This window comes from Lithobates pipiens, unplaced genomic scaffold (assembly GCF_037356315.1).
Source record: "Lithobates pipiens isolate NorthernLeopardFrog02 unplaced genomic scaffold, aLitPip1_a1.2 Scaffold_8, whole genome shotgun sequence".
NCBI classification, from domain to species: Eukaryota; Metazoa; Chordata; class Amphibia; order Anura; family Ranidae; genus Lithobates; species Lithobates pipiens.
This window is the reverse complement of record NW_027507903.1, coordinates 264,359,784-264,376,377: the sequence shown is the minus strand read 5'-3', so window position 1 is coordinate 264,376,377 and position 16,594 is coordinate 264,359,784. Positions and strand designations below refer to the sequence as shown.

At 39.2% G+C, this 16,594-nt stretch overlaps 1 protein-coding gene across 2 annotated transcripts in view; it reads left to right on the top strand.

The window, feature by feature from the left end:
• LRRIQ1 (leucine rich repeats and IQ motif containing 1) overlaps positions 1-16,594 on the top strand; it is a 332,917-nt gene that overhangs the window by 237,482 nt on the left and 78,841 nt on the right. For both annotated transcript variants that reach the window (XM_077471833.1, XM_077471832.1), the window contains one exon: positions 13,222-13,323. In XM_077471833.1, coding sequence (XP_077327959.1) covers positions 13,222-13,323 — 102 coding nt within the window. The remainder of the gene's footprint in view (positions 1-13,221; positions 13,324-16,594) is intronic.

Genomic DNA, 16,594 nt, shown 5'->3' with positions numbered 1-16,594 from the left:
GGGGGGGTTGGGCTTTCATTTAGTGAACACTGATCTCTGCTCCAATCACATGGAGCAGAGATCAGCGTCACTAGTTGCTAGGCAGAATGGAGAAATGCTGTTTACACGGCATTTCCTCCATTCAGCCGTCCCGTGAGACGATCGCGGGTATGCCCGCGGCGATCGAGTCCGCGGGTCCCGCGACCGGACTCATGGGGGTCCCGACCAGCACGGGGGCGCGCCGGCGGCGGCTCGCTCCCGATGGCAGGGCGGCATTGAAGATTGGATGTACATGTACGCCACTATGCCTGCCCATGCCATTCTGTCGACGTACATCGTCGTGAAGTGGTCGGGAAGTGGTTAAAATGGCCACTTTCAAGTTCATGGGTTCAATCGTTCGTACTAAACATCGTTCGTTAGCCCACTTCCAAAACAATGTTTTGCCAACTTACACTTCACTACATTTGTTCACGCTACAGGTAAGTATTCCAGCTTTAGAAAGTGTCAAAAATAATGTTATCACCTTTGAACTCGGCCAAAAAACACTTCCAAGCAATGTTTCATATTCCTATTTCTGCCCTCTGTGTGCTAAGTATTCCTTTTTTACATTCTCATATGGGAGAGAAGACTTGGGTTGTCTGTGGACACCAGGGACCCCACACCTCCCAAAGAAGGGGAAATACCAACACCAGAAGCGGAGGAGGAGGAAGGAGAGATTGTTGAAGTTGGACAAATTGTCACCACAACAGGTGAGTATCGGAGACCACAGCTTCCAATAAGCTAATCAATGTATGTCTGCATATTTATAATACATGGTGTGTTTTTTTTTTGTTTTTTTTAGGTGATGTGGAAGAAGAATCGCATTTTACCAGTGAAAGTGCCCAGATCCTCATTGGGGAGATAATGGGGTGCAATCGCAATTTAGAGAATATACAGAAAAACATCAATGATGTTAAACAGAAAATTAAGAACATCATTGATGTTTTGGGGAGAGTCTGAAACACCCCAAACTAGCTAGCATAGTTTTTTTTTTTTTTTCCGAAAAACTTTTATATTTTTCAAAAAGCAAAATTTGGAAGATGCACACAGTGTGTCAACATGGGGGATCAATGTACGTGTTTTGTGGGTGCAACTCCTTCCTTGCTACTAAAGTGGCTTAGATGAAGGGGTTACACCCCCAAAACATGTACATTGATACCCCATGATGGGAGATGGCACATGTTGACATTAGGCATGGGAACAGGAGGAAACTGGCCACTTTTGGATTCTCAATGTGTGTGCATCCTCCAAATTTGGCTTTTCCAGGGGTTACACTCCATCTGATGAAGGCAATATCAGCACAGTTTGTACATACTCATGTCTGATATTGTCTTCAATTTTCAAAGTTGAACTTTCCTGTGTACTGTATGTTATGCTTTGAAACATGCCTGTTTACCCAATATAATGTTTTCTATACACCAAATATGTTGGTTTGTTTTAAAACCCTTTTCTAAACACACATGTGAATGTGCTTTGAGTACAAAGTGAAATGATCAACAATGTGTGGCTTCCTTTTTCAATGCGCAAAAGCAGTATTTGTAGTAAAGTTGTTGGTTTCTGTGGCAATGGGTGTTATTTACTAAAGCCAAATCCACTTTGCACTCCAAGTGCAGTTTCAGGTGCACTTTTGCAGTGTACTTGTAGTGCATAGTGGATGTGCCTTTAGTAAATAACACCCACAGTGATGTTTACATTTCCCCAATCACGACATTTTCATGACCCCACATATTTCTGCCATGGTGCTGAAAATGAGCAATATTTTTGTCAGTAATGCACTACATACATTATCAACAAAAACAAGGTTTGTGTGTAGCAGACCCACAACATAATAAGATTATCTGAAGAAGAGACTGTCACCTCATCTTGCTCAGAACTTGGGTTTGCACTGTTGTTAAAAAAGGCCCCAAAAAAAAACCCAGCAAAAATACCTATGAGACACCTAAAACAAAGCCAAGCAGTAAATGAAAACAAAGATTATTGGAGTTTCAAAGAAACAATTTATTAAAATAATGCCTCTCAGACATTGTCTGGCATATCAATGGCCCCCCTACCCACAAAGTACTCCATGTATCGGTTTCTGACCTCGCGGGTGCTTTGGGGGGGGGGGTAAGCCAGGACGAGCAGCTTCAAGGGCCGTGAGGTTGTCATTTTCCGGCAAGTCTGCATCTGGGCCAACTGAGACCACATAGTTAGTTGAATGTTTTTTCAAAAAATTGTGCAGAACACAGCAGGCAAGCACAATGTGAATTAGTTTATATTCCGCCATGTGGATTGGCATCAAAAATAGGCGGACCCGGCTGGCCAGTATTCCGAAAGTGTTCTCCACGACTTTTCTGGCTTTGGCCAGCCGGAAATTAAAGATCCTCTGATCCGGGGTGAGGATCTTCATCGGGAAAGGCCGCATCAGATGGTTTGCCAGAGAAAACGCCTCACCCGCGACGAAAATGAACGGGAGTCCTTCCAGATTCTCCTCTGGAGGTGGCAAGCCCAGACTGGCACTCTGAAGACGCCAGTAGAATTCCGTCCATGCGAACACTCCACCATCTGACATCCGGCCATTTTTCCCCACGTCCACATAAAGGAGGTCATAGGTCGCTGACACCACCGCCAACATCACAATACTATTAAACCCCTTGTAATTATAATAGTACGACCCCGAGTTGGGGGGTACGACAATACTATTAAACCCCTTGTAATTATAATAGTAAGACCCCGAGTTGGGGGGTGGGATGATGCGGACGTGTTTCCCATCAATTGCACCTCCACAATTGGGAAAGTCCCAATGGCTGGCAAAGTGGGAGGCCACAGTCTGCCATTCCTGTGGCGTTGAAGGAAACTGTGGAGTGAAACAAAAAAGAAAATAGTAATTTTGCACATCAACATTGCAAGCAGATTAGACACAAACATTTTTGGACAATATCAGTATAACAATTTGGGAAATTAGTATTTAAAGCCTAAAGTATAAGGTCTCCTTATCAGATTCATCACCCCCCCATTCCCCCTTATCTGATGGCCCATTGCAAAAAATGAGGGGAGGGGGATGTTTTGGACAGGTAACCCTCTCCACTCCATTGAGAGCTGAATGCATAAATAATGTGTGATACTTTGGCCAGCCCCTCCTTATTTACACTATTGGCAGCCCACCGGACAGGTAAGAAGTGTCATAATACAAAAAAAAGGAACAAATCAAAGCACATTTTGAGATTCTGCTATTACCTATCAAGATAATAATAGGAGAAAAAAAACTTTAAACTGTAGCATTTGAAAGTATTGAGACAGGCCCTTGCACTACATGCTTTGGTGAATTTGTCCATAAATCTGACCATAAAAAAGGTAGGTATAGTGTGTATTGGGTTTGGCAAAGTCAGCAGATAGAGGATTGCTATCAGCTGACATAGCAGTTGGGGGGAGGGGGGTTCCTAATGAGTTTGGCCCAACCAAAAAAAAAAACTGGCACTCTGCATGAATTTAAGCACACACATAACAATTGTACACATTTTAGGGGGTGTTTAGGGGAAAGCAATACTATGGAGCTGACAAAATACATTGCTAAGAGACTAGAATATAGGTTCATGGGCCCAGAAGAGCATGCTGGGGAAGTTTGTGAAGGCAAATATGCCTGAAGGACAAAAAAGGAACTTGAAAAGCTTCCAGCATGCATGAGGACAAAGGGGCACAGCATATCAATTAGAGCATATTGCAATCATGGTAATTAGGGAATGAGGAAAGAAATCCAATACATTAGCAATCATTAAATACATAGAATGTGATGTTAAAGGAGAAAACTTACCTTCATATAGTCCTTCTGCAGGACCTGAATGATGGCAGAACAGGTCTCTGGGATAATGATCCCCAGAGTCTGGGGGGAGATGCCTGTGGAAAACTTCAGGTCCTGAAGGCTTCTCCCTGTCGTCAAGTAGTGCAACGTGGCGATGAGCCTCTGCTCTGGAGTGATGGCTTGTCGCATGCAGGTATCCTGCATGCCGATATAAGGGGACAGCAAAGCCAGCAGACGGTGAAAAACTGGGTCCGTCATCCGGAGATAATTCCTTAAATCATCAGGATTATTCTCCCGGATCTCACGAAGCAAAGGTATGTACGAGAACTGGTCACGCTGGCGCAACCAATTCTTGGTCCACAAACTCCTCGCCCTGTTCATGGACCGCGCTTGTGTCAAAGCTAAAAGCCCAACACCAAGCCCCTGCACTGCACAAACTCTACGACGAGTACGTACACGAAACATGGTTTAAAACGGTCGGCTGGTCAGAACGGACAACAGAAAGCACCGATAAACAGCAATGCCTGAAAGAACCACCTGAAAACCAGAAGCGAGCAGACAATAAGCAATGAAAATCAAAGCGTACTATACCAAGATATAGTCCACAATGAGCAACAAATGCTAACTGACTACACGCACTGATAAGCAGATACGCACTGACAAGCACAAACTGAAGTGCAGTAACGAACTGAAGCACAAATCTGAAAAGCGAGAATCGTCTCTCACCAAACTTCTACTAACACGCGATAAACATGAGATCAGCAGAAGGAGCCCAAAGGGTGCCGGACGTGGTGCTGAACTTCCTTTTTCTAGTGCCGTCGTACGCGGCTTACATCACCGCTTTCTTGGCAACCAGAAATTCCGACAACTGAGTCCGACCGTGTGTATGCAACACCACTTCCGGACTAAATCCTTTGGAATTTATCCGACAGAATTGGTTGCCAGAATGTCCGACCGTGTGTACGGGGGCTTATACAAGTCAATTAACAGCAACAGATTTGCACAGAGCAGCCCCAAACCTCCTCTGCTTGGTTCCCCCACCAACACTCTTCTCCATTTCTAGGTGTGCCCTCATAGAAAGCTCCTTCCTATGGGGGCCCTCCTGTGGGCTTGATCCAAAGCCACTCTGCTTGCACCCATAGAGACAGATAGCATGGCTCAGGGGAGGTTGCTATAAATAGATTAGGAGTCGGCTTTCGTTTTAGAGCAGAGCTCTGCACATTCTTTTCTTCCTTTGCCAATGAGAATAGGGGGTGTGTGCCTTTCCTCCAATCAGCTGTCTTGGCTGTATGCCAAAAATCCACTCCCAGTGCTAACCAGTAAGAGAAAAATTTAACACAAAGAGCACTTTCTAAAGGATATACCAATGAAGACAGCAGATATACATGTAAAATGTATATAGGGAGATTTGTTTCATCTCTGTGTATCATCTGAGGCTGTTCACTTCACTGGGAATATGTGAGAGTTTACATCCACTTTTCTGGTAAAAAAAAGTCCTGCATTTACAACCATTTTAACCTCCCTGGCGGTATGATTAGTTCTGATTTTAGGTACTGAAAGCGGTACAATTATTTTGCATGGAAATTTGGCGTTTTATATTGTAGGCCTGCAATTGTTAGGAATAACTCTCTTAAATCTGTTCAAACCAGAGTCTAGCAGACATCCCGGGTATGATAAAATGTATAATTAAATAAATAATGATAATAAATAATAATAAAAAATTATTCAATAATGTAATCAAATCCAAAAACACTGAAATTTGCTCATTTGCAGAATTGTTGCTGTCAATAGATTTAGTGTTTGATGACGGATCTCCCCACAAATCGCTATCGCTCAATTCTGCAAGTAATTCTAATTTATTATCACTGTTTTCTAGTTGGTCTAAAATCACTTTTGACATAAAGGGACAGTTTTTGGTTGCTATGGACAATCTCCAAATTCCAGGCAAAAAAAAATGTATTTATAATATAAAAGTACATGCAGGGCACTGGACAGACCACTAGGGACAAAGGTGATATGTATTTTTGTATACAGTACTGTAATCTGTAAGATTACAGTTCTGTATGTGTATTGTGTGTTTTTACTTTTTAGAATTTGGCACCGATCTCCGCTCCCGTGCGTCGTAACGTCGCAGGGAACAGAGCTCGGCGTTACTCAGGCACTGTGTGAATCGAGCGGAGGACAACTCGCTCACACAGCATGAAGGACATCGCTGGATCCAGGGGACAAGCTAAGTAACCTCTCCCTGTATCCTGAGTCTGGCTCAGGGTTACCACTCGTGCTACTGAAATCCCAGCCCGAGCCAGACTCGGGATCACCGCTAGGGAGGTTAAGTCAAGAAAGACTTTTCTGATACAAGCACATTCTGTCTGTGCACTTTATGCTGACTGACCCAATACTGAAAAATATTCCCTCTAGCTAAACTTATTGCTGAAAATGATCCTATAAAAAAGTAATTTAAGAAGAAATAGACTGTTCCTGCAGTGGATCCTTCCATTTCAGTTCACAATAAACACTTTACGGTTGCTAGTTCAAATGCCCCTTGTTGCCATTTCAGTTCACAATAAACACTTTACGGTTCCTAGTTCAAATGCCCCTTGTTGCGAACTGGACAAGGCAAATTAATGGAGACCAGGATCCTGTATTTGAAGACACTCTAGAGAATGTAGTTCAACAAGTCTCTAGATTGTCCCCTATCTCATATGCTCAGGATATTGTGTTTAAAATATTGGTCTACTGAACCTCGCTCTCCCCAGAAATCAATTTCCAGGCTTAACCTCTTTTTGTCGCAAGCTATTGACACCCAAGTCCACCAGACTTTCCCAGAAGCTCCCCTTACAATGAAGGGGCAGGGGGACAGCTGTTGGCATTTTTGCCAGTCTGAATCCAAGAGGTCCCGGACCTCTGGGTCACATCTTTTATATCAAAGGGGTAAAAAATTGCATTTCTATCTCTACCCCACCTTGCTTTTTGCCTATCAATCTGCCAGCTTCAGACCAAAAAAAGGCAGATGTGATGACCACCTTGCACTTTATGCAGAAGGAATGATTGTACCAGTTCCTTCAGAAGAACAATGTTAGGTTTCAAATTCATTCACAGTTCCAAAACTAAATGGAGGCATCCACCACATAGTGGACCTAAAATGTCCAAGCATATTTCTTTCTTTATAAAAATTTATAAACATTCCAAATGAAATAAACAAGATCTGTCATTGCTTCTCTTAGACCAGGGTAATTTTTTTTGCACCAGTGGACATACAATATGCTTACCTACACATTTCCATCTTTTTAAATAAGCACTTTCTGAGCTTTTCTGTGGGAGACCAACACTTCCAATATGTAGCACTACACTCTCCTCTGTACCCCAAGTGCTCATAAAATTGCAAACCCAGGACACTCATATCACAAGTTATCAGGGTGACCTTCTACTAAGGACTTCTTAGCCCCAACCTTATCTACCAATGTCCAAAGGATTATGTTCCTTCACACCTTTGACTGGTTAATCAACTTTCCACCTTTGTCAGCTATCAAAAGTCTGCTCTCCAGCCCTCACACTGACTGGAGTGCCTTGGTATCATCTTGGACACAGCCCAAGGCATAATCTTTCTTCCACAGTAGAAACTTGCTTCCTTAAAGTCCTACACAAGGACCCTCAGATTAAAACCGCAGCCTTCAGTTTGCTTCTGCATGAGAATTCTGGGCTTTGATGGTCCTTTGAGGCAGTTCCCTTTGCCCAGTTTCACTCTAAGTTTCAATCCAACATACTCAAGATATGGAACAAGCAAGCCCTATCTTTGTGTCTCCTAATGCTTCTGTACCACCAGAAGAAGCTCTCACTGACATGGTGGAACTAAAAGCCATCAGATTGTCTCTGGCCACAACACTGGCTCTTCCTTCTTCAAGGTCACCCAGTCAGGGTTCAGTTTGAGAATGCCACAGCAAAAGCCAACATAAACCATTAAGGGGACACCAGAAGTCAAACAGCCCTAAAAGAAACATGTCTGATACTCTTCTGGGCAGAGACTTAAATTCCAGTTCTCTCAACTATCCACATCATAAGAGTGAAAAAATGGCAGGCAGACTTCCTAAGCCATCAATGACTAGACCCAGAAGAGTGGTCTTTGCACCCAGAGATTTTTCAAAATTTATTTTACAGATGAGGAAACTAAATGTTGACTATCTAGCCTCCAGGTTTAGCAACAAGCTGAACAGATTTATGCCCAAGACCAGAGATCCTCTAGCCTTCGCAGTAGATGCTCTGATGATTCTGTGGACTCAATTCAAATGGGTTTATGCCCTACCTCTGATGAAGACCCTCCCTCAGATGAAGACCCTGCCTCAACTGCTACACAAGATACAGGAGGAAAGGGTCATTCTCATCTTATCCTGCTTATCAGTCACTGTCTTTAATGGAATGTTCTAGCATAGGGGTAGTTCTGACTCTTATTCCCACCTTCTCAGAGCAATAAAATCATACTCCTGCAAGATTTTACACTGTATATGAAAGCTTTCTTTGCCCAGTACAAGGACAGAAGTCTTAGGGAATACTCTGTCTCTTGAATTTTGGCCTTTTCTTTATCATACATCACGGGACACAGAGTTAGGCTAATTTTCATTACCTACTGGGTTATACACCAACTCTAGGTGAATGGACACTAGTAGACAAAGTCTTAGACAGGAAGTGATCCCCTATATAATCCTTCCCATACAGGATGAACTTCAGTTTTTTTTTCTGCAAGGTGGATGGGCTCTTTTTTGAGCTTCAGGTCTTTAGTCCCACAAATGGTTCCTAAATGAATCAAGGGATTGACCGATTGGATCCATTTGACACAGGTTTTTATGCTTAGATAAATGGTATCCGAGAATCGGAAAGAAGACAAGGATCCTGCGAGTTTTTGCCTGTAATTCGACCTCCGGGTGCTGGACCCTGTGTAGTGGAATCTTGGACACCACAGAGTTAAGGTATTCCTGCAGGGTGCTGTAGAGGTCCGAAGGGAGTGGACCCTAAAACATGAAAAGGGTACCTTGAAGGTCCTCAAGTGACAGGAACCTGCCATGATGGGTGAAGATTGGGCTCATAGTTTCTAAGGCAGCCCTGCACCTGGACAGGTAAGTGAAGCCCCCTTATTTACTTTTGCGTCATATGCCAATACAGCTGTGCCTGTTCGCCAGGACCGCATTCACAGAACGTCCTGTGCACAGCCAGCATATTTAAGCTGTGTATGCAAGAATGCAGTGCTTCCAGAGGGCAGCTGTGGGACACGGAGCAGGCTCTGAACCAGGCATTTTCAGCGGTTAATTTCCTTACCTGGACGGTAGGCTAAGGTGCTTAGCAGGATTGTTGCATAGGGGCTTGGTGAGCCCTATTAAGGGGTCTCCCTTCTGGGGTATGTAAATACTAAACCCAGGTTTAGGGTTTTAGACAAGTGTGAAAAATTATGCAAATTAGGAATGCTTTCAGAAATAGAAGTGTTAATGGTTTATTTTTATCAATTAACAAAATGGAAATAAATTAAATGAACAGAAGAGAAATCCAAATCAAATTAATATTTGGTGTGACCGCCTTTTGCCTTAAAAACAGCATCAATTCTTCTAAATATACTTGCACACAGTCTTTAAAGGAACTCGGCAGGTAGGTTGTTCTAGACATCTTGGAGAACTAGCCACAGATCCTCTGTGAATGTAGGATGCCTCAAAGCCTTCTGTCTCTTCATGTAATCCCAAACAGACGTGCTGATGTTGAGATCAGGGCTCTGTGGAGGCCAAACCATCACTTTCAGGACTCCTTGTTCTTTACACCGAAGATAGTTCTTAAAAACGTTGGCTGTATATTTGGGGTCATTGTTCTGCTGCAGAATAAATTTGAGGTCGATTGCACAGTTCCCTGATGGTATGACATAATGGGTAAGTATCTACCTGTACTTCTAAGCATTGATCCTGACCAAATCTCCAGCTCCAATTTGCAGAAATGCAGCCCCTAACTTACATGGAACCTCCACCATGCTGCGTTGTTGCCTGAAGACACAAATTTTTGTACCACTCTTCAGCCCTTTGGCGAACAAACAAATACTTCAGATTTTGACTTATCAGTCCAGAACACCTGCTGCAATTTTTCTGCACCCCAGTTCCTATATTTTTGTGCATAATTGAGTCACTTAGCCTTGTTTCCACATCATATGCACAAAAACATAGGAACTGGGGTGAAAAGTCAATTTTCAAAGTGAACATGCTCAATTTCTTTAGTAAGTCAGTCTGTAAGTCTGTGATTAAATTACTGGAGGCAAATAGGCTCACTTTGCAAGGGAATTTTCCCTTAGCTTAATGAAAGAGGGGAAGCTCTGCTGACTTCCATCATCCAATCATGTGCAACATAATTTACTTGTTTTTTTTTTTTTTTTTTTTTCTTGCACATCAAAGTGTAATTCATTGCAAAGTGAATTTACACCACATTCATTAAGCTAAGGAAAATTCCCTTGCAAAGTGAATAGCCTATTTGCTTTCAGTCAATCCATTTTAATGTGCTTAACCGCTTACAGACAAGAAGATTTTCCCCCTTAATGATCAGGTCATTTTTTGTGATACGGTACTGCATCACGTTAACTGACAATTGCGCGGCTGTGCGCCACTGTACCCAAACAAAATTGACGTCCTTTTTTTCTTCACAAATAGAGCTTTCTTTTGGTGGTATATGATGACCTCTGTAGTTTTTATTTTTTGCGCTATAAACAAAAAAAACAATATTTCTTACTTTTGCTATAATAAATATCCTCAAAAAAATACATAATAAAAAAAAGTCTTCATCAGTTTAGGCCAATATCTATTCTTCTGCATATTTTTCGTAAACAAAATTGCAATAAGCGTATGTTGATTAGTTTGCGCAAAAGTTATAGCGTCTACAAAATAGGGGATAGATTTATGGTATTTTAATTTTTTTCTACTAGTAATGGCGGCGATCTGCGATTTTTAGCGGGACTGTGACATTGCGACGGACAGATCTGACACTTGACACTTTTTTGGGACCATGGACATTTATACAACAATCAGTGCTATAAAAATGCACTGATTACTGTGTAAATGTCAATGGCAGGGAAGAGGTTGCCATTAGGGGGCGGTCAAGGGGTTAAATGTGTTCCCTGGGAGGTGTTTCTAACTGTGGGGGGATGGGACTGACTGGAGGAGGAAAGAGATCACCGTTCCTAATCACTAGGAACAGAAGATCTCTCTCTCCTCCCCTATCAAAACAGGGATCTGTCTATTTACACTGACTTTACACTTTACATTCTGGCACTCTTTCCCACGATCACAGATGGCCGGCGGACATCGTGGCCACTGGCCACGTGCATCGGCCACGGGCATCGGGTCCCCCGCCGTGCAGCTTTGTTTCTTAATGGAGCCGACGTACGCCTACTGTACGCCGATTTGCAGGAACGAGCCGACCTGCCACAGTATGATGGCGGCTGGTCAGCAAGTGGTTAATGTGTTCAGTGTTATTTTCTATATTGAGAATGTAGGAAGAATATATGAAGACTATAGGAAGAATATACATGACTCACTATAATAAGTCTTCATAAAACATATGCAGCAGTGTTAAAGGATTTAACTTGCTTATTAGTAGATTTATGTAACTTACATTTTTGACAGTAAAGTAGAATTATAGGCAAAACTTTTTTTTCATTTGGAATAGAGTAAGGGAGGGTTATAACTGTAAGGTTTATTTTTGCTATCTTATTAGTAGATTCATGTAACTTACATTTTTGTAAAATTTTAAATATTTGACAGTAAAGTAGAATTATAGGCAAAACTTTATTTTTTTCATTTTGAATAGAGTAAGGGAGGGTTATAACTGTAAGGTTTATTTTTGCTATCTTTGGCCCATTGGGGAGATTTACCTTCACTTCCTGTGCCATAGCCAAAAGGAAGTAAGAGGAAATCCCTGCTAATTAAGGGAATTTCTTGGGGACCCCCAGGTCACCAGAACTAGTGTCCCCATTGGAAGACTTCCCCTATTACTTTTCTGGGGACAACCCAAAATGTGGGGTTTTCTTTTACTTTCACTTTTAATGATAATTAAAATGAATGATAATGGTAAACAGGACAAATAGAGCGGGTGAATCTCCTTACGGGGGCACTGACAGCAATAAAAAATGAAAAGTGTTCTAATCCCTCTATAGTCTATCCAAAACAATATATATACTTTTGGTTTTGGCATCTTTCAAAATGGAGCCTTTCACAAAACTTTCTGCATGTGAGTCAGGAGGCAGTTCAAGCAGAGCATATCTTTGTTTAGACCCTATTCAAATACAATATGATCTCTCACACAGATAAAATCTATTCATTTAAAGACACGCCTTTCTGTTTTTTTGTTTTTTTGGGGGGGGGGGGGGTCATTTTTGTTTTGTTTTGATGATCCTTTTTATTTCTTTATTTTTTCTAAAGCATGTAGAAGTTTAAGTTACTTTTTAACATGCTATATTGATAACATTGGGTTGGGCATTAGCTATATACAACAATAGTGTTCTTTAGTTAAGGGGAAAAATGTAATAATAGTTCTAAATACAAAGTACTAATACATTTGGTATACTTATTGTGACTAAAGTCATGTTCAAATTTCAGTGGTTTCCCAATGGAGCCTTTCAAAAAAGAGAAAAAGAAACTTTTCACAAACAAATGAGAAGCATCACAGCACAGACATGCTTTGAAGTTGAAACTATATTAAAAAAATTGGTTCAAGGTTTTAGAAGCATGACAGTTTAGATGTTCGGAATTTTTCATCTACTTAGTTGATCCTTGATTAGAGAACTTCAGTTACATAATTCTATAGAATCTACTTTTTCAACTTCATATTTTATGCATTGATGTAGAAGCAACATTATATTGTGAAAGCCTGTGCACTATGCCTGGATTTGCATGCCTATTTATATTGGATTAGCTAAAACAAATTATTTTATAATTTTTTTTTTGTTCTATATTGTTATTTTTAATTGCTTGAGACAGTTATATGTAGTGCATATTCAAGTTATGTCAAAATATATAACAAACTTTTGTGTAAATTATCATTTAAATTTTTAACATTTTCATAGATTGATATACATATATATATATATATATATATATATATATATATATATATATATATATATATATATATATATATATATACATTAAGATATATATGTTAATTAGAGTTAGTAAATATTTTATTTTATTATATATTATTATTATTTTTCTAAATGTCTTATGTAGTATTTTTTGTTAACTTGTCTCCTGTCAGAAGAAGCATTTCTTGAAGGGTTTCTTAAAGTATTTCTTTTGTTTTCTTGGAAGGACAGTTCTCATGCCATCTAAGTCCAAGCAAGAGTAACCTAAGCTTTACAACAGTAAAACATATCATGCCCTTTTAATTTTGACATGTACTTTTTCATCTAGACCCAGCTGTGCGCCTGGCGTTGTTCAAAAATAATGAAAATAAACATCCTCCTGTAAAGCCACCAAAGAAGACACAGACAACAAAGATGGAATATTTTCAAGGTAAGTACATAAAACATTTTTTACATTATTATTATACAGGATTTATATAGTGGCAACAGTTTGTGCAGCGCTTTACAACATGAGGGCAGACAGTACGGTTACAATACAATTCAATACAGGAGGGATCAGAGGGCCCTACTCGTTAGACCTTACAATCTAGAAGGGAGGGTCAAGTGAAACAAAAGGTAATAACTGTGGGGGGTGAGCTGATGGAGAAAATGAAAATACAGTTGTTAGGTGTGGGTGTAGGATAGGGTTCTCTGAAGAGGAGGGTTTTCAGGGATCGTCGAAAAGAGTGGGAGATTATGGGATAGATTGATATATTGTTTTATTATGTATTATCTTTAGTTATATAGTGATATACTGACATTATTTTGTTGTGCGTAGTTTTTTTTAGTAACCGTTGTTATTAAATTGTGTTTTGTACAGGCCAGTAACCTGATAAGTTTATATTTTTAATATCTGAATATAGTATTGTTTCATTTTTTTTCATCCATATTGCTTTCATTGATAAAATCTATTGTCTATGTTTTAGGTTTTATTTATGGTTATTTTATAAATACATGTCAAAAAATCATTAACACGTTTCACGGTTTAACCCTGAACTTGGTATCCTCCATTAGAATATTTTTTTTCTCTATATTGGGCTTACATGTTTAATTACAACTGAATATGCCAAATAAATCATCATTTAATAACAGAGATATCAAAAGCACTTACCAGTGGCAAACCAATAAGTGCTAAAAAAAGCTGGGGTATCCAAACAGTATTCAAGTTTTTGTACACTTTTAAATAATTTAACTAAACTTTGTATGTATTTTTTTTTTTTATGTAAAGTTAATTATACCCACTGACTCATTACTTTCTAGTTTAGTTGCATTACTGCCTTAATTAGACTATGTTTAGTGTTGTTTAAAAACAGATTTAAAAATTGTAATTGGTCATTTCAAAGATCATAAAAAAACTCAGTGTTTATTTATCAAATGTATCAAAATGTCTATTGTGGGTTCTTACCTGATAAATACACATTGTTGCCAGATTTGTGGTTGCAAAATTTCATTTTTTTTAGTAGACATTTTCTTAACAATGTATGTGTTTTTTTATGTGCAATAATGGGGTTAAATAGCTAATTATGATTGTCCAGCTATATCCCCAATGTTTTCATCTTTCCAGGAAAATGCTTGCATACAACATGGGTAAGGTTAATACATAACAGCATATGCAATTATGGAATACCCATGCTAAGATAATGTTTGATATCTTTATGAGCAGCAAATTAAATAATAAAATATTGGAACTGTTAACTGTAGATTTCAATACGTATAAAACTGTACACTATATTGAATACCCTGTGTTTTTTTACTAAAAAATGGCAATCCCATTAATATCTCTGTATTATTGCATTTTAAAATATGGATCTGGCTTAGATCATTTGCAGTGTGTCCATTGTTTAAATCTTAAGTACACTGAATTGTGTTTGAAATAATTCAATATTGTTTTTAGGCCAGATAAATATAATAATCTAAGTAGAGTTCTAAGATGAGGGCTCATCTAATTGACTTGTAAAGTCTAGAGCTATATCATTTACACCTATCAGAAATGAGGCTCCAAAACAATAACAGTTATTAATTAAATACAGATGGCGAGTGGTAGAAAGCCTGTGGTAAAAAAATGGTCTAATTCTGTTACTCTTCAATGTCGAGGTTAGGAAAGCAAGACAGTAGAGAAATCCTCACAAAGGGAAGGAATCAAAGAGAATAGAGACAGTCAGTCCAGAGCACCAGGAAAAGTGAAATTCTATATCAAAGACTAATAGCATTTATGTGTTATCTCAGTTACTTTCTGTAAAAATGAAGAAACTAATGCTAGCCATAGATATCAGATGGCATTTGTAAATACAAAGTAATCTGAAAGACTTTTCTAATGAAAGAACTTTGTGGAGTATGTACACTTTGATTGCCTGAGCCTCGAACATGCATGTGTATGACTACAAAGGAGGAAGCAGGAAGTGCAGGAAGGTATCCCTAGAGCTGGTTTGTCTCAGGGAGGATCATGACCAATTGCTCTTTTCTTAGCAAGTAGTCAGCGGCATCCAACTAACCAGACTTTGACAGCCTGAGCGGGGACCCGTTATGATAGGTCACATTTGCTTGAGAAAGTTTATCAAGCTGAGATCATGGAAAAGTTGCTGTTTTGCTATGTTTGTCTGCGAGATCATGGATCTTCTGAAAAACCATAGGGTACCCAACTATAAATACAATTTTTTGTATGAAAGTGTAATACCAATCCCTATATATATATATATATATATATATATATATATATATATATATAGTATATATGAAATGATGTTATGATGGTACAAAATTCTTCCAAGTTACCACCCAGGTATTTTGATGATACCAAGAGCAAAAGATCAAGACCAGCTTGTAAATACGACTTTGCAAGTATAGATACATTTTGCCGTTTAGCCAACATATGCTTTCTGTTTTAGTTGGGCAGGTGGTAAGAAAAGACCTTAAATGTCATGATTGCTTATAAGTGATATAAAATGTAGTTACATAGAGGTGTCTGTACACAACTTTCAGCTGCAATCATTCACCTTTGCTACAGCCAGATGCAGACAGTCCTGCACACCCAAAGCTTTGGCACTTGACTTATGATGATGTTGGCCCGCCCCTTCTGCCCTCCACATTCCTATTGGCCAAGATGGTAGGCAAGTTCTGGCCTTACTATGTGAATTACAGCTGGTATATAAAGGAAAAAGGAAGGTGCTAATGCATGAATCATTAAAAAAAAAGTGTATTATAAATAAATTAGGTATATACAGAGTAATACTATGTATTCGTACATATGAATAAAAAGCAATGTTAAACACTTGATGGATTGTTATAAAGTGATATCCACACAAGGTATGATCAAATAATTTTTGATCATACCTGTACATTGTAGCAAAGTGTCATTTCTTTAGTGTTGTCACATGAAAAGATATAATAAATTATTTACACAAATGTGAGGGGTGTACTTACTTTTGTGAGCTTCTGTATATATGTAAATGTAAAAAATGTCACCTCAACATATAAAAAAATTGACAATGTATATGTATGCTTTATATATATTTTATATATATTTCATTGCTATGTTTTTAACATTTACATTAGTGTCTACAATGCTATTATATATATATCTGTTTGGTGTTTAATTTAGAGTGCTGTGACGTGGAAGGATAATTCCTAGAGCAAAGGGGAATACGCCCACAAAGCCACACCAC